At 37.6% G+C, this 15,865-nt stretch overlaps 5 protein-coding genes and 1 long non-coding RNA gene across 8 annotated transcripts; 2 read left to right on the top strand and 4 right to left on the bottom strand.

The window, feature by feature from the left end:
• Positions 1-733: 733 nt before the first annotated feature.
• LOC135161453 (acidic leucine-rich nuclear phosphoprotein 32 family member B-like) lies at positions 734-7,249 on the bottom strand. 2 transcript variants are annotated; one of them, XM_064119031.1, is made up of 3 exons: positions 6,856-7,249; positions 2,669-2,837; positions 734-2,571 (listed from the first exon to the last, which is right to left on the bottom strand). In XM_064119031.1, the coding sequence occupies exons 1-3, from the start codon at positions 6,961-6,963 to the stop codon at positions 2,504-2,506; spliced, it is 345 nt and encodes a 114-aa protein (XP_063975101.1). In that variant the 5' UTR covers positions 6,964-7,249; the 3' UTR covers positions 734-2,503. The 2 variants fall into 2 exon arrangements, with proteins under 2 accessions (XP_063975101.1, XP_063975102.1); XM_064119032.1 differs by lacking the exon at positions 6,856-7,249 and adding an exon at positions 3,953-4,084.
• LOC135161455 (uncharacterized) lies at positions 4,922-7,235 on the top strand. The gene is made up of 2 exons (XR_010298779.1): positions 4,922-5,078; positions 5,153-7,235. It is a non-coding gene; the product is annotated as an uncharacterized LOC135161455 (long non-coding RNA).
• Positions 7,250-8,534: 1,285 nt separating the features above from the next.
• On the top strand, positions 8,535-9,805 carry LOC135161454 (large ribosomal subunit protein eL42). Its single transcript, XM_064119033.1, has 4 exons — positions 8,535-8,641; positions 9,054-9,227; positions 9,349-9,465; positions 9,721-9,805. The coding sequence occupies exons 1-4, from the start codon at positions 8,639-8,641 to the stop codon at positions 9,739-9,741; spliced, it is 315 nt and encodes a 104-aa protein (XP_063975103.1). The 5' UTR covers positions 8,535-8,638; the 3' UTR covers positions 9,742-9,805.
• On the bottom strand, positions 9,798-11,019 carry LOC135161452 (WASH complex subunit 3). The gene is made up of 4 exons (XM_064119030.1): positions 10,820-11,019; positions 10,547-10,711; positions 9,998-10,308; positions 9,798-9,915 (listed from the first exon to the last, which is right to left on the bottom strand). Exons 1-4 carry the CDS (start codon positions 10,868-10,870, stop codon positions 9,861-9,863), a joined length of 582 nt encoding a protein of 193 aa, XP_063975100.1. The 5' UTR covers positions 10,871-11,019; the 3' UTR covers positions 9,798-9,860.
• Positions 11,020-11,129: 110 nt separating this feature from the next.
• On the bottom strand, positions 11,130-13,431 carry LOC135161449 (serine/threonine-protein kinase 33-like). The gene is made up of 7 exons (XM_064119026.1): positions 12,448-13,431; positions 12,218-12,388; positions 11,985-12,143; positions 11,805-11,911; positions 11,597-11,671; positions 11,401-11,492; positions 11,130-11,327 (listed from the first exon to the last, which is right to left on the bottom strand). The coding sequence occupies exons 1-7, from the start codon at positions 12,497-12,499 to the stop codon at positions 11,153-11,155; spliced, it is 831 nt and encodes a 276-aa protein (XP_063975096.1). The 5' UTR covers positions 12,500-13,431; the 3' UTR covers positions 11,130-11,152.
• Positions 13,432-13,580: 149 nt separating this feature from the next.
• On the bottom strand, positions 13,581-15,443 carry LOC135161450 (partner of Y14 and mago). 2 transcript variants are annotated; one of them, XM_064119027.1, is made up of 4 exons: positions 15,286-15,433; positions 15,095-15,167; positions 14,914-15,010; positions 13,581-14,818 (listed from the first exon to the last, which is right to left on the bottom strand). In XM_064119027.1, exons 1-4 carry the CDS (start codon positions 15,292-15,294, stop codon positions 14,350-14,352), a joined length of 648 nt encoding a protein of 215 aa, XP_063975097.1. In that variant the 5' UTR covers positions 15,295-15,433; the 3' UTR covers positions 13,581-14,349. The 2 variants fall into 2 exon arrangements, with proteins under 2 accessions (XP_063975097.1, XP_063975099.1); XM_064119029.1 differs by lacking the exon at positions 15,095-15,167 and having other exon boundaries at positions 15,286-15,443.
• Between the last annotated feature and the right edge of the window lie 422 nt (positions 15,444-15,865).

Here is a 15,865-nt window from a genome sequence, read left to right as displayed (position 1 = left end):
TTGTTCTTTGCTAGAGTCATTGACCAGGTGTGCTCAAGACCTATTTCAGGGTGGCACTATCAGTTTCAATCATCGGCAGAACCCTAAAGGTACTGGCACCAATAATTAATCCAATAAAGTGGGGTGTGGTGTCAAAAAATCCTGCCCCATCCTGGTCAGAACCATTATTCATTCAATCGAAAAATATTTATAATTGAAGTGAATAATGTGAGTATTCATCGTGGATAGAATTTTATTAAATCGTATCAATGGGTTGATGAATAGATTTGCTATACCACATTGCACCCTAAATATTTAGTAATCCTAGTATTTCACTTCAAAAATAATCCTCATTTTTCGAAAATATTTGTACACATTGAAAACAGATAGGGATCCCTTCAAATTACCAGACTCATTGAGAAAGGACGAGTGAAGTGTCCAATCATTTCTCAAATCATAAGGGGTAAATAAAAATTTTTCACTGACCGAGGAAAAATTCGTAATCAATACTGTTACACTTCTAATATATTTCCATTTTGTACCAGTCACTGAAATTTCTACCCTCATCGAGAGAAAAATGTAAATAAAGAGAATAATAACGCAACAATGAGCTTGGAAGCAGAACAACCTCATTACAATATTTAATGAGAGATACCTAATCACAAAGAAATTACATCACTATAATTTGAATCGTGAGAGGGGAGGAAAAAAAAGTATCGTTATTCATCAATGACCACCAGTTCAGCACACTATCTCATAGTTTGAACATTCGAATTTTATTGAAAATGTACAATCGAAAGAGAATGAATTTTTTTCGTATTCCCGAGGTTAAGACACAATGATAAAAAATAAAAATCACTTTTGAGTTACCGAAACATCGTGCACTGCACTCTAGTAGGACTTGACAATATTGTACAATCCCTACTAATGCCCAGAGTCTTATTATTTCCCATAAATGAAGAGTTCATTTTCCATGATGCATATTACGTTTTTTTGTTGCAAATTTAAGTTCACATTATTAATTCGTTAATTATAAATTGTTTTCTTATTTGATAACTTTATACATGCTATGTATAATTATTATGCAATGGTTAAAGTCACACATGTAGTCATACACACCTGGCGAACATTGCTAATCGCAAAGAGATGTTATTAAATAATTCAAGGCAGGAGAAGAGAAATAAAATTCATTAATCTGTCAATGAAAATTTCATAATCCATAAAGAAAAAATGTCTTTGTATAATTCACCTATACATCGAACAATTGAGCGGTGCTGTGCCTCGGGATCCATGATTATTCACTTTTGTATTACGTATTTACGCACCGCTATTTCAATTAATCTTTCATTCAACCCTTAAACTACAATTTCTATATTAATTTTTTACTTAAAATCGGCCTGCCAGACTCACACCTCTGCTACGACACTTTTTTTTTCTATTACACATTTAAATTAAATTGGTTTGTCGTTTTATTAGTTTTCTTTAATTTGCTCCAAATTATTTCATCTCATTTTGTGTTTCTTCTTTTTATTTCATTGAAATTAAAAACTCAGTCACGCGCACTATGTGAGAGACATTCGTCGATCTACAAACGCAATTTGATTTCAAAAATGTAAAAAAATCATCACCCCCACAAATGTCCATTTTACACTATTTAAATACAATAGAGCTTTTTCCTTATCATTTCTTAAATAAGTTTTTTTTATTTTTTTCGTTTTTTTATTTATTTTTTTAGTCATTATAAAACCGTTCCGTGAAGAAAGCCAGATGGCGACAAATACCAAGGAGTTTGACGAATAAATGTTGCTCGAACGAGGAAATTAAACATTGAAAACGTTATACATATGTATACATATATATAATCGTCGTGATATTCGACGCAATGCTAAGGTGTAGGTGCATTGTTTTTTTTTTCTCTGAGATGGAAGGCTCCAACATAATCAGATTGTCACTGAATATTGCGAAGAGCATTCAAGGAATTTCATTTAATTATTTTGGAGCAATTGAACTTTTATTGATTTTAGTCATTTTTATTAAAAAAAAAAAACGTTCTTGTCACAATATCAATAATTTCCAGAATCTGTATTTGGTGATGGCTAGAAGGGAGATAAGAACCAGAATTGCAATGAGCCAAGGGTTATATTGTTGCAGATGTGCTACAAGATTCGAGTCGGCCCGCTCCAACTCTGGCATGAGTTGCATCATTGGATTCATATTATTATGTACTCCTTCTTGTTTTCGTAACCATTATTTTTTTTGCTTCAGCTATTGATTAGGAGGACTTGGGCGAAGGCGTCAATTTTTCCTTTATTTATTTCCTTTGTTGTTCTCATAAATTGTTATTGTGTTCATGTACTTTATTCGCTAACCAACCGCTCAATATGAGAGTAAGTGTTTTTGCTTTTTGTGAAAAGATTGTCGGTGAAATTCGACGATGGCGCCATCTGCCTCCCCTTCTTACTTACTTAACATTTTTATTTTGTTTGTTTTTTTTCACCAGTTTGTTTATTTGTTTTTTCTTTCATTATGCGTCCTCCTCTTCGTCTTCTATTTCACCCTCCACTTCAGCTTCAGCATCATCGTCTTCCTCTTCTGCGGAAAAAAGAAATTTTTATTGATGGCAATGTACTGAATGGAGTGATAACAAGCCGTTCGAATGGAATTGGCTATTTATTGATTTTCAACTCACCTTCGCCATCATCGAGGTCCTCCTCACCCTCGACCTCGTCGTCACCTTCCTCTTCATCACCGTCTACCTCCTCCTCTTCATCGTCAACGTCCTCATCAATCTCCTCCTCGTCAGCATCACCATCACCATTCTCCTCCTTCTTCTGCTTTTTCACATCGTCAGTTTTATCCTAGAAATGACAAAAAATAAATCATTAATATAATGTTCATTCGGGATAATTAAAACTAAAGCTCATGATTTGATATAGAATAAATGGTGGGCAAATTCAGGTGAATAGGAAAAGCTACCCATCAGTTTCCCAGGCAAAAATATACAATTATTAGCTTCAAGAGGTTATATTTGTTCGTCTCAATCAATCGATAACTTGCCCAAAATATTCGGAAAGGGCAGGAAGGATTAGAAAATTCTAGATTCGAAAATTACCATTAAATCATTCAGTTCAACATTGAAACATTAATTATCTGTTGAATTAGAATGGAATGGAGTAGCATGTCACTGCATTCCTGACACTATATCCCACCGACCCTTCCATGAAAACCGGAAAAAAATGGTACCCATTGGCAGATGTTTTATCCAAGCCTGGCACAGCTCAGCAGTGGGGGATGATGCCTCGGCTGGTGTAAAAGTTTGTTTTGGGGGAGGTAAGTTCGAACAGGCGCGCGTGCCTGATGCAGCCGTGCCTTGGGAATGTCGGAAGTGGAAGAAAAAAAAGAAAGGAAATATGTCCTGACATTAGGTGTTTTGTTTCTGCCAATTTAAAAAATTCTCCAGGTCAATTGACCGTTAAAATAAACATCCGTGTGTTCCTTTCTATTCAAACGAGCACTTGACAAGATACGGTTGCAATATCATATAGGGAACGATGTGTTGAAGAACTTATGCAATTGATTTTTTTCTTTTCAATTGTGAGCTGAAATGAGCAACGTTAGACGCCAGTGTTGATACATTGGCGTGGAATACAGAATTTAATAATTCTCGAACAACACAACGATTACGTATCAACCAGTCACTAATCACAAGGTCTCAAAGAGATAACCTAACGTTTTCGAATCCATCTTATACATTTGTTTTTCGCTCACCGAGCATAAACCACATGATTAATGAGCAACAAAACATTAGAATTGACTTTAAAAATTTATTGGACATTATTCCGATCATCCATTGGCATTGGGTTGCGATTAGCTAAGTTATCAATTACACCCAATCAACTCCACAATGCAACAATGCAGAATAAATTAAATTGTTTAATTGAAAAGCTGTTATTTAATTCAGAATCCAACAAACCTTTGTACGAAAAATAAGGAAAAGAAATGAGAGCATCGTTAATAGCATTGTGAACGACAGTAGTATGTGCAATCGAGGGATTTTATGATATAATCGAACATGGCGAGATTCTAAAATTAAAGTCAGACCTCCTCCAACCTTACGTCCGCTGGCTTCCCGCCGTTATTCAAAAATACCAGGGAAAAACGAGTGGATTTTGATTATTTTCATCGACAACTGTGTCAAATTGATTTTTCCATATCGTTCATCACCATCAATGCAAAATGGGGAGTCCAATGATTGGATTATTGCTGTAATTGACGAGGTGAATGGATGTGTTGATTACGATGGAAACAACGGCAGCACCGGCATGTTTGGATTTCAACCCGCTGAGCTGTTGTTACAGTGGGTAAATCTGCAAACTGCATTACCCAACAGCTTTTCCATCAATTTCGGGAGGATGCCATGAGCTTCCATGAAATGACAATTCCCTCGATGCAACTATGTCCATAAGACTGAGAAAAATATCGAACTGACTCCCCCTTCATTCCTTATCATCTAGAATTCCCTCATTTTTAACTTTCGATCTCAAAGTCAATTTTCAATCACCTGAATTTTTTACTGATGAATAATAAAGTAAGAAGAATGAGGTCACTACTATACTTCGGTGGCCTAAATTTTTCCTCATTGACGTGGCTTTTTTTTCCCCATTTTCATCGTCAATGGGCTAATACGTGTCTGAGACAGCCCCTCACCCTTTTCCCTTTTAACCCATCGATCGTATTTCATACGATTGGAGTAGCGCTGTGTTTCCGTATCATACAGTGCGAAAGAGGGAATAGGTGGGTATGGGTGGCACGCGTAGTTTCTCACACTGCTTCTGAAATATGGCTTTTCTGGCTTTCGTGAAAGAGAGACTATAACGCATTGATGATAGCTAAAGAGAGAAGAGCGCGCGCGTACAAGTGAAACGAGAAGCCGCGCCGGTTCCACGTGACGTACCTCGGGCAAAGATAAGTGGGGTGGGAGGTGGAGAGAAAAAAAAAAGCAAGACATACTATAGTAGATACTATGGGTAAACGCCGACGCGTTAGTCAATTCCCCCGACATTCCACGATTGAATTTCAATGAAATAAAATTAATAATAGTGAGGAAAATCTACTCCCTATCGTGATGATCTTAACAATTACAACGGCATTGATTTTTACAAATTCTCGGCAGATCCAGTGGATTAAAAAAATCAGTGGAAGCGAATGACGCGATGTTTTCTCGAAAGTTCGTAAAGTAGCAGGCACCCAAGAACGGGAGGGAGAATGAAAGAGACACTGGTGAATGCAGTAGAGGAAGGGAGAGATAATGTGGAGTAGACGGAGCAGGCAAGCGCGCGAAGCGCCGACATCATAATACATGGCGTTGCCGTTGGCCTGCTTGTATCGAGAAATGGTGGGGATTGAGGGGGGAACGGAGGAGGGGATTGCAGGCTCTTTCTCTCTCACTGGCTACCTCTCTTTCAAGTACATGTTTAATGCTGTTTACCGAGAAAAATGAATAACATAAATGATCATGAACTATTTTGAATTTTTCAAAAGTGCCAAGATCCCAGGCCATTAGATAACATCGAGGGGGTTGAATATTTTGGTGGTGGAGTTGTGGAGGCAGTAGGGTAGCCATAGTGCAATGATAAATTAGGTGATTTTAAAGACAATGAGCGGATGAGATGAAAAGCCTCGGAAAATTTTGGAGTCGGCCATGATTGGTGCACCATGTAAATAATCCATGGACTGCCGGAAGGAAAATGCGCGGGAGATGGTGGAATACGGGCACCTCCACCGATGCAGTTCGAAATATTGGGATAATAGCGGCCGGGGGTGGAGAGGGGAAGCGAGAAAAAAAAAATACATTTGTGACAGCGATGCACGAAAATGGCGGATTTGGTCAAGGCGTCTGAAAATATGGTGGGGTGAAGCGCCGATGAGTGTTTCTAAATGGTTGAGAAAAGCCACGAAAAAAATATGTGGACGCTGTTTTGTTTCACATCAGCACAAACAGCACTTTTAGGTGAGCACATGGCGGACGGTACGAGTACAGAGTAGAACAGAACGGAGACGGCGCTGTTGTTGCTCCAAAATAGAAAATTATGGTAAACGATTGTGATCTCACGCGTCGATTGATAGAATCGGAGGATTTTTTTATTGATTAGATTTATGAGGTTATCGGGTGATTCTGATTTGGGGACAAATGAGAATGTGAAATTGGTAATTATAGACGAAAAGCACTGAAACGATTGTAGAGACCGTATACCTCCAGGGGTGATCAACCGAAGCCACGCGACGTTATTTCAATGGCGTCCACTTTGGCGTGTACGACGCATACACGCGTTTTGTCCGACATCTTTATTTTTACATTGGTCTATTTGTTTTTGGTTGGGTATCACTTGGGATGTGTTGAATCATGAAGAGCTTGGGAAAAAAAATGTTATTCATTGGAATACCCTGAGGTCGATGATAAAATGGTGACTACCACGGAAATGCCGGCCGGCTTTTGCACACTCGTTTATTCGTCGAGAGAGATACACATGTCGTTTTGCCCTTTTAATTCGTTAAATCATTAATAACTCGACGATACTCTGTCTTCAACGCACTTAACAGGATTGAATTTTTTTTTTCACCGTGTATTTATCACCCACGCGAAGGAGAGAATCACAATAGAGAGGGCGAAGTGAATGAAAATGTAAATGTCGGAAAATAAAATAGTTTATCGAATGGAGGTAAACCAACGTCACTGGGGCGTCCAGTATTTTTCCCGCTTGAATTAGGGACTTGTAATTTCCATGTGAGAGTAGTAAAAACCGTAAAAACAGGAGCAATGGTGCCTCTACGAGTTGGGAATAACAATAGGATAATGAGTTGATTGCAAAAACTTACCTCAGCCGCCCTCTTGATCCCTTTCAGGTCGCACTTCGCGTCCCCGGACGCCTTGTCGTTTTCCGTCGCCTTCTCAACGGCAACCTCGTTGTTTTCCTTGGTACTCATTGTTGGTTTTTTTTTTTAATTAAATTCAATATTAATTTGTGAGATTGAATTAGTGTGCGTTGATACACGGCACGAGTACAGTTGTACTTGGGTTTTAAGACTTATTAACTTTAATGGAAAAAACAACACGAGTATATCGTTCTTTTTTTTTTAAGTATTGGTGTCGGCACGGAACGCGTAAACGTGTAATATGGGCGCGTAAAGAGAGAACCTCGAGGTGAGTGAGTTTAAGAATGCGATGCGTCCTCGCGCGACGTCGGTTTCCGGCGAAATGCCCGAGAGAGCAGCGTCGTCAGGCGAAACCCAACCACCAGAGTGGTGGGGATTGGTGAGAGGAGTGGAGCGGAGAGGGGAGCGAACGACGACCATCGGTGGAGGGCAAGGGGGACGGGAACTGGTACCCGAGTGGGAGAACGAGTGAGCGAGGCTAAAGGGGATACTGAAAATTAATTGGTTGGAGTGAGATGGATGTGAATACGATGACGAGCCGACAAGAATGTTGGCTTGTCTCTTGATATCAAAAAGATGATATCCCAATTTTTGGAGAGCAACGGCGACCCTTTTCCCATATGACATTGATTACAGCGGTACTGATGAATTTTTTATTAACAAATTCCTTTTTCATCAGATTTTTCATAAATTACTATACACTCTCCACACTTACGTGCGGTGGTCTCAACTTGGCTTTGTTCAAAAATGAAGATGGCGCGGGTTTGAAACTCGATAAATCGCTGATTGGCCAAATCGAATTGTCAAAGTTTCTCTATTATTTGTTTATCGATGAAATTATTGGTGTAAAGTTTGATTGGCCATTGATATGGAGATTAATTTATGGGGCAGCGAAGTGGTATGATTTATCGGTGAAATTAAAACGATTGATGGGTGAGGGGTTCGAGAGTTCGGGGCCGAAGTGGAATGTCCGGTTCGAGGCTATGGAATTGTCGCCTTTTCGATTCAAAATGCATCGGGGCAGGCACATCGGCGCTGATTGCGCTGATCAATTGTTTCAGAGGCAATTTCAAGGGGATGGGTAATTTCAGATGAGAAATATTGTGTTCTTATTGTTTTTCAGGAGAGTGGGAGGTTTTTTCGGATTTATTAATTGGGTTTTGACTTTATTCTCCCTAGAGATAATTTTATGAGGCGTTTGTCGCGGTATAGGTGGCGCTGCGATCGATGGGGACGATTGAATATTACGATGGCCTTTCAAAAATAATACTCTAAGAATGCATTGGAATGTGCACTTGTGATTGGTATTAGACGCAACCTTCGCCCTTTTACCGTTTCATAAATTAGAGAGTTTTTGTGCTGCCGGAATGGAATTTAATGATATTTACAGGGGCTGAATGCCAGCGATTGATGAATTCGCATTTTAAATTATACATTGCAGCGGCATTAGCACGATAAACATCCTGAAAAAATTAAGTCTCGGTCTTTTCTCGAAGGCTCGATATTCATAGGAATAAATGATTTGGCTAGGAAAAATCGTTATCTATCGGTAATTATTTTTTTATCGAGTCTTACATCCAAAAATCTAAAACAGAAAACGAACAAAAATAATTTTCGAGCCAACAAGTTGAGCGCCAGGTTATGTACATGCGCATGCGCCCTTCAATGGCCACTGTACAGCGTCCGGTTTGACTCGATCATTTCCTTTTCCTTCTAAACATCCAAGATGGTAGGTAAATCGTGGATTTTTCCATTCCGGGTTTTCATCCGCATTTATCATTCTGATCGTTAATATTATGATAGTTATAATTGTGAATATCTGATGAGTGATTCGAGGACCGTCTAAATATTTTAATATTTTTTGCGATTTTCAACTTTATGTCTACCTTGACATAACCTTCGCACATAACCTATCATAATGATTGGGTTAAAATTGTTTATTGTTTATTTAGAAATTCTTCTTGGGAATGAATTGGAGAATTAGTTTATGCTAGTGAAGCTTCAAGTAGAGGAAAAATGTCGGAATGAAATTGATTCGTAGTGAATTATTTATTTGTTGAGAAAGAGATGGTTAATTGGTGATTGTGGTGACAGGAATTTATTAAAGGTGATTAATAATGTTGTTTAATTTTCTAATACAGGTGAACGTGCCGAAACAGAGACGCACCTTCTGCAAGAAGTGCAAGGTCCACAAGCCCCACAAAGTTACTCAGTACAAAAAAAGTAAAGAGAGGCATGCTTCACAGGGTCGTAGACGTTATGACCGTAAACAACAAGGATTTGGTGGACAGACTAAGCCTATTTTCAGGAAGAAGGTATGTTAAGTTGTTTTACCAACTGCCTTTATTCTCATTTTATGTCCTTTCGAAAAAAATGGCCATTTCCAATTTATTTTTTCTGGAGTTGATGGAGTACTGATTAGAACTTATTCTTTAGGCTAAGACCACCAAGAAAATTGTGCTGAGGATGGAGTGCACCGAATGCAAATACAGAAAACAGATCCCTCTGAAGCGTTGCAAACACTTCGAGCTTGGAGGTGACAAAAAGAGGAAGGTCAGTACAAATTGGATAGTAAAGTAAGAATTGAGACAAATGGGATGACCCACTTTTTTTGAATACATAGCATTCCTCCCATACTGAGTCCTATTCTTTAGAAAAAGGATGAACAGTTTTTGAAAATATAATATAAGGACATGGTTCAGCAAAGGTGGTAAATTTAACTTGTCACATTCTGCATAATTATAAGAATGTTTAATTTTATAAATTTGTCCTCACAAACTAAGTTGCAATTTGTTTTTTATTTTACAGGGCCAGATGATTCAGTTCTAGGCTTAACATCCTGTACACATTGTATTTATCAAAAAGAATTAATAAATTCTGACGAATTTATAAACATGTGTTTATTATTTATTAATTTCATTGAGTAAAAAAGTACACAAACTATTGATTTATTCGTCGTGATGTGCATCTCGAGCAGCTTTCGGTATTTGTCGTTGGGGATCACTAGAAGGTAAAATGTGCGATTAATTTTGGATTTCGATACACCTCTACAAACAAATTAATTGAACAAAGAAATAAATTGTACTCGAGGAGAGATGGGTCGAGGCCTTCCTGTGTCATTTTAATTTTCACAGCTGCTTTCGGGACTCCGACGTTGACCATTTTAAAGTATTTTTCATAAAGTGGATGTTTGTTTATGGGTTGAAGCTCTGCAGATGGCACTTCCAATTCCGGTTGTGGTTTTGTTTCTTCGATTTTATCTAGCTCGTCGATGTTTACTGGCACTTCTTGTTTCTCTGGCTCTACTATCAGTGGTTTATTGTCACTTTCAACATTCTTAGGATCACAGGCAGTTGGTTCCACAGAACCTGAATCTAGTCCAGGTATTGATGCGAGCTGTAAGGAGAGAAATAAAAGACTCGATGATAGAGTCATTAATTGAGGCCCTTTATCGATTTTGGAAAAGATCAGTGGAATCATTTTTAGAACATGAACTTTATATTTATTAAAAATGAATAAAAACGCATATATAAGGTAGCACACTATATATAATGCCTATTTGCCAGTCAAGTTGTATTACGAAGGGAGAATATTCCTCTATCCCCGAAGAAAAATTCCATTGAAAAATACTTACTCGGGATTCAAGAATTATCAGAGCAGCTTCGATCCTCTGAAGTTTATTTTCAAATTCAAAAAGTCGTTCTTCGCAGCTCAATGCGAATTTGTTGAGGAATGATACTGTATTGACTACAAAATGATTTATGAATGATACAGTACGTTTCTGATGAATGGGTGGAACCTGTGGAAATAAAAAGACATGAATTACCACAGCGGTGAGGAACCCGCTCTGATTGAAGTTGATGCACGAATGAATTTGACAATTGTTTAGTAATTTTTCAACTGATACCTTTGTGTAATCTACAGTAGGCTCTACAATTGGTATACGATTATCGTTCATGATGACACTTTTCTGTTATTTCCCATCAGGAAATTTGTCCAGAATTCTATGGAATTGATTCGAAACGAAAAAAACAATCCAATGATCGACGAGTGTTTTCACTTTTCATAATACCTAGCAGCAGCTGTCAATAGTCTATCCTCTTCGGCCCCGCCGGTTAAGTATATTGGGGGGAGGAAGAGATTAGAATAATCGACTGCAGCGCTCTACGTTGAGCAGTAGCGGGGCTAGCGCCAATTTTGAATTGAAACATCTACCTTCTGTCGAAGTACGGAGATACTTCTATTTATTAAAATGAAGTAATCGATTCTTCAAACTTTTTTTTCGCAGTGCTTCACGTTGAGAGTTTGATAGATTTGTGTTAATTTTTGGGGGGACCCAACTGTAATCTGGTAAACGGGGCGACAATCGTCTTCGAGATTTATTTGAATAAGTTCCTGATGCATTTGTTACAGATCTGTAATGGATAGCATGACCTGTATGACGTCTAGGCATTACAAAATGGATATAATGATATAAAAATCAATTACAGTGAAATGTCATCGAGATTAGAGCCCTCTTCACCGATGATTGGCAGTTTGTCGCTTTCGTCAGTTTGTGTGGAAGTCGTCACTCGATTCACCTGTGATATTTGTGATAATAATTCACTTCAATCACAATAAGTATACTGAGTGATAATTCGATTACTCTCAACTTCGGCTAATTTAGCCTGACAATTTATCTCACCGACATTTCATCCTTCCAGAGTCTCATCATATCCAAAACATTTGACGAGTCTGTACTCACTTGTCCAGGTGCTCCCTTTCCAAAAAAAACTACATGTGATAATTCGCCTGATTATACGTGAGTCTACTTATAATTTCAACTTAATAATTGAATTATTTAACTGCGCGAGGGAAAACTGAGAAAAACAACAAATTATATTTTAATGAACCGATATCCAAGGATGATGGCTGACTTCAGCAGCCGTTATTCTAAAAGCCGGGTTCCTCTCTAGCAGTTTTCTGAGCAGGTGTTTTCCCTCATTAGAACACTGGAGAACTGGAGAGGAATTGATAATTAATTTTTGAATTATCCCGTCTTTCCGTATGGTTCAGACTTTTAAAAAAATTACCAGAGTAATCGACATCAGCTGTAGTAATGAGTTTGTATAACTGTAACTCATTTTTCGAAAAAAATGGAAAAGTTCCAGTCAGAAGAACGTACATTATGATACCCATGGACCAAACGTCGCACTGTTGACTGTACGACTTGGTTGTCACCATCTCTGGTGCTAGTTTCATTTACCAATTATATTGCATGAGAAAAAATTATTTTCAACGAAATATTATCGATTGATCAATTCACCCATGTATGTGATAGTGCCGCAAAAATCGTGCAGCATATCGTCGTGTCCAGGACCATTTCTCGTGGCACTCAGTCCAAAATCCGTGATTTTTATGTATAATTGGTCGTCTGGATCGACAGGATTTTTAGTGATCAAGATATTTTCTAGCTTCAAATCACGGTGAACAATATCTGAAGGGAAGAAAATAATTTTTGTCAGCTGCTGAATTATCCTGAAATTCGCTTGATACCATTTTTATGGAGATATCCGAGGGCGCATGCCAAATTTTTTACCACGTTCATAGTTTCTACCTCTGCGAAATGCTTTTTCTCCTTAAAAGTTTTTGCTAATGACCCGAGGCAAAGTTCGAATACAAGATAAATTGCCTGAAAATTAAATAGTCCATTTGTTAATTTTTTTTATTGCAAATTTCTGAGTGAGCTGGCGATAGACAGGATGACGACAAAATGAATATACAAATAATTTTGAAGATGTTCCCCAGTTCTCCCTGTGCAATAGAAAAATTGTATTGATATTTTTCACTACATCTTCTTTTATCGAAAATATTTGCACTACAACCTGTGTCAACTTTCCAAATTTATATCACCATCGTCACCACTCCACTACAGACTTATTTTCTATAACTTACTTTTGGAGATTCGAAGACACAATCTAAGAATATTATGTTGGGATGATTGACTAATTTTAGAATGTGAATTTCACGTTCAACTAGGAGTACTCTAGAGGCCCCTGCCTATAAAAATATCTATTCTTACATTCGTGAAACCGAACCAGTCATTCAGTGATCCACCGTTGGCTTCCTCTAATTTAAAAATCTGTACACAACCCTTACTTGTCGTTTATTGATAAGTTTAATAGCCCAAAAGGTTTTAGTGGTTCTGTGCTTCGCCTTAACCACTGTCCCGAAATTTCCTCTCCCAATAACTTCTCCAATAAAATAACTCCTTTGCAAATCTACAAAGTCGGAAATTCTTTTATGCATCAAAGTCCGCTCCTTCAACTTCGACGAGCTGTTGGAAAACTTGCAGGCGCCGAGCATTGAATCCTTTCAATTAATGCATTAAAAGTAATAAAACTACTCCTGAACGGCCATTTAAGCAATGACGTATGATATTCCACTGGCATTTGTCACAAATCGAATTTCATCCAAAAATATTCTCCTCTAGATTTTGTAAAATGTAAAAGAATGAATCCAGTGTTCACATGTGGAAAATGAAATTATTTCTCAGTAAATTTTCTTGAAGAAAAATCAACGGAAGATATTTTTTGTCGAATCTATTTTTGGTACAAAAATATTGGTTGGACCTTTTCCTATAAAATCCCTCCGGTCTAATTTTACAGATAATACATAGCTTGGTTGAATTTTTCTTGTGAAGAATACGTATTTATTTGCAGCAAGAAACTCATCATTTATATTAGATTATATACTAAAGGGAGAGATTATTATTCATTCAAATGGATTTATCGGCAATAGATACATAGAATAACGAAGAGAAACTGAGAAACTCTCGTTCTAGCGATATCCAGCAAATTTTTGGTCGTACATTTTTTTATCTCATTTTCTCGAGTTACGTCACCTCTTTTGAGTCAAATCAACCCGTTTCTGAGATCAATGCAGTCAGCCAGTCTCCCAATTTTGACTTGCACAAGCTCAGTAGTGAAGTGATAAAACGAGATAAATTGATTTATCTTTCAGGGGAGTTTTTGGGCAATCTACGAGGTGATGACGACATTTTTTCAATGACATTCATTATAGAACTCAATCCACGACACAAAGAAAGCCATAATATCGTCCCTAGATTTCGAGATATATATGAAAAGGTGATCAATGGTCAAAACTGATTTGTCTCGTTTTCTCACTTCTCGCTACTGAACGTTACCATTATTTTTCTCTCCCTATAAATTCACATATTTCCATGATGTACAAAATTATTAATTTTTTACAAGGTTAAAAAATGTAGGAAACTTGCTATTCATTTCTCTTGAAAATTGAGTTGGCAAAAATTTACAGTTGAACATTGGACCGTTATCTGCTTCTATACAGTGAATAAAATAATCTTTCATCGATACAATTAATTCGCAGAACCTTTCCAAACGTTCAATGTACAAAGATATATAATAACCATCCGATTTATTGATTTGACTCCAATAATTTAATCTCATCCACGACATCTTTTTTCCTCTCAACTTTATCCGTCATCTCCTTCTCTGGATTCTTTATTTCTCCACTCTTGATTTTCCCCTCGAGTGTCTCAATCTCTCTCAATTTTTTCCGGAGATTCTTCAGCCTCTTCATACTGTCACTGAGTAATGATACTGATGGCTGAGATTTCGTAGCTTTTGCATTCTGTTGAGATTTGTTTGGCTCTGGCTCGGTTATAGACACCGTCTTAGCGATATTGTCAGCGAGAGCGTTAACAGTTTTGCTCTTGCTTTTCTTTTTCTTCTTTTTCGGTTCATTAACCACAACCATACCTGGAATTGGACATTTGCCTTGCTGTGCATCCGCCTTTGCCTTGTGTGCTGCCACGTACTCTGCCGACATACCCACTGGATAATTTATCTTACTCTTTGAGAATTGTTTTCCCAAACTCTCGTATCTGAAATGTAAAACGATGTGTAAACGTTTTTTACACTAAAATCGTTTCAATAAAATAAAAATTGCTTTTTATTTTAATTCAAAGTGACAGCGTACAAAGGGACTTCTTCCTGGGGAACATAGCCATCCTTCACTCTCCTGGGTTTCCTCCATGAACCGTCAGGACGCTGGGTTGCTGGGATGAATGTTCCTCCTGAAATTTTCAAATTTTTGCACGTGAAGTCTGGCGAGATGAGTATAAGGAACAAATAATTTAGTTCTTTATTCTTATCCTGACTTCCATGACAATTCTTGAAAATTCGAATTTCCTTCTCAGAACACAAGAATGCGCTATAATTATGCGACTTTAACTGGGAACAATTTGAAGGAAAACACTCGGCTTTTAATTTGTTTACATGGTTGAGGTTATAATAACTCCGGTCATGGTTGATGATTGGAGTAAAAGTATTCGTAAAAAATTATTTCTACCTTCCTCATCCTTGACGTAAGCTGTCGCCATTTCTCGGGATATTCTGATTGAGTCGTGTGAACTTTAATTGATATTTTCGAACTGAAAAGGCACTTTAGGAGTCGCTGATCATGGTTCCTGTGTTTCGGGAATTTGAGTTATTTTTCGTAGAGGGGAAATTTAGAAATCTTTCACTCTTCCTTAGATGATAATTACCGACTGGTGATACTATGTCTTCACCCGATAACTTTATCGGTGATCGATAAGTGCAAAATTTAAATTTTCATAATTTTTCACCCCTAAATCCGAATATCAAAATATAACAAATTGTGAGGGCGTAACTTCTAGGCGGTTCATGATAACCAGTTCAAATTTAATTTCTCTCGCAATTAATTAACGTTACAAATGCGGCTGGACGACATGGGTTAACGCGTTGGACAGTGGTCAAAGGACTAAGGATTCCCATGGGCCCATCGGCTGGGGCCCATGTGAGTATGAAATTAATTTAAATTCAACATTGATTGGGGCAGTATTCATTAATCACCAATATTTCAAACGTTCATATCCAAAACTTGTTCACGTGGGGCTTCAATTGGACTT

This window comes from Diachasmimorpha longicaudata, chromosome 4, assembly GCF_034640455.1.
Source record: "Diachasmimorpha longicaudata isolate KC_UGA_2023 chromosome 4, iyDiaLong2, whole genome shotgun sequence".
Lineage (NCBI taxonomy): Eukaryota > Metazoa > Arthropoda > Insecta > Hymenoptera > Braconidae > Diachasmimorpha > Diachasmimorpha longicaudata.
This window is presented reverse-complemented; position numbering and strand designations above follow the sequence as displayed.

Coding starts and splice junctions, on each gene's coding strand:
- LOC135161453 (XM_064119031.1), bottom strand. CDS start 6,963: ATGAGTACCAAGGAAAACAACGAGGTTGCCGTTGAGAAGGCGACGGAA. Junction 2,838..6,855: donor GGATCAAGAGGGCGGCTGAG/GTAAGTTTTTGC, acceptor TGTCATTTCTAG/GATAAAACTGACGATGTGAA. Junction 2,572..2,668: donor GGACCTCGATGATGGCGAAG/GTGAGTTGAAAA, acceptor TTTTTTCCGCAG/AAGAGGAAGACGATGATGCT.
- LOC135161454 (XM_064119033.1), top strand. Junction 9,228..9,348: donor AGCCTATTTTCAGGAAGAAG/GTATGTTAAGTT, acceptor CTTATTCTTTAG/GCTAAGACCACCAAGAAAAT. Junction 9,466..9,720: donor GAGGTGACAAAAAGAGGAAG/GTCAGTACAAAT, acceptor TTTATTTTACAG/GGCCAGATGATTCAGTTCTA.
- LOC135161452 (XM_064119030.1), bottom strand. CDS start 10,870: ATGAACGATAATCGTATACCAATTGTAGAGCCTACTGTAGATTACACA. Junction 10,712..10,819: donor CTACTGTAGATTACACAAAG/GTATCAGTTGAA, acceptor TTATTTCCACAG/GTTCCACCCATTCATCAGAA. Junction 9,916..9,997: donor CTCGACCCATCTCTCCTCGA/GTACAATTTATT, acceptor TTTACCTTCTAG/TGATCCCCAACGACAAATAC.
- LOC135161449 (XM_064119026.1), bottom strand. CDS start 12,499: ATGAACGTGGTAAAAAATTTGGCATGCGCCCTCGGATATCTCCATAAA. Junction 12,144..12,217: donor CGGCACTATCACATACATGG/GTGAATTGATCA, acceptor AAATGAAACTAG/CACCAGAGATGGTGACAACC. Junction 11,328..11,400: donor AATCTCGATGACATTTCACT/GTAATTGATTTT, acceptor TATCCATTACAG/ATCTGTAACAAATGCATCAG.
- LOC135161450 (XM_064119027.1), bottom strand. Junction 15,011..15,094: donor TTTCAAGAATTGTCATGGAA/GTCAGGATAAGA, acceptor TGAAAATTTCAG/GAGGAACATTCATCCCAGCA. Junction 14,819..14,913: donor CCCCAGGAAGAAGTCCCTTT/GTACGCTGTCAC, acceptor TTTACATTTCAG/ATACGAGAGTTTGGGAAAAC.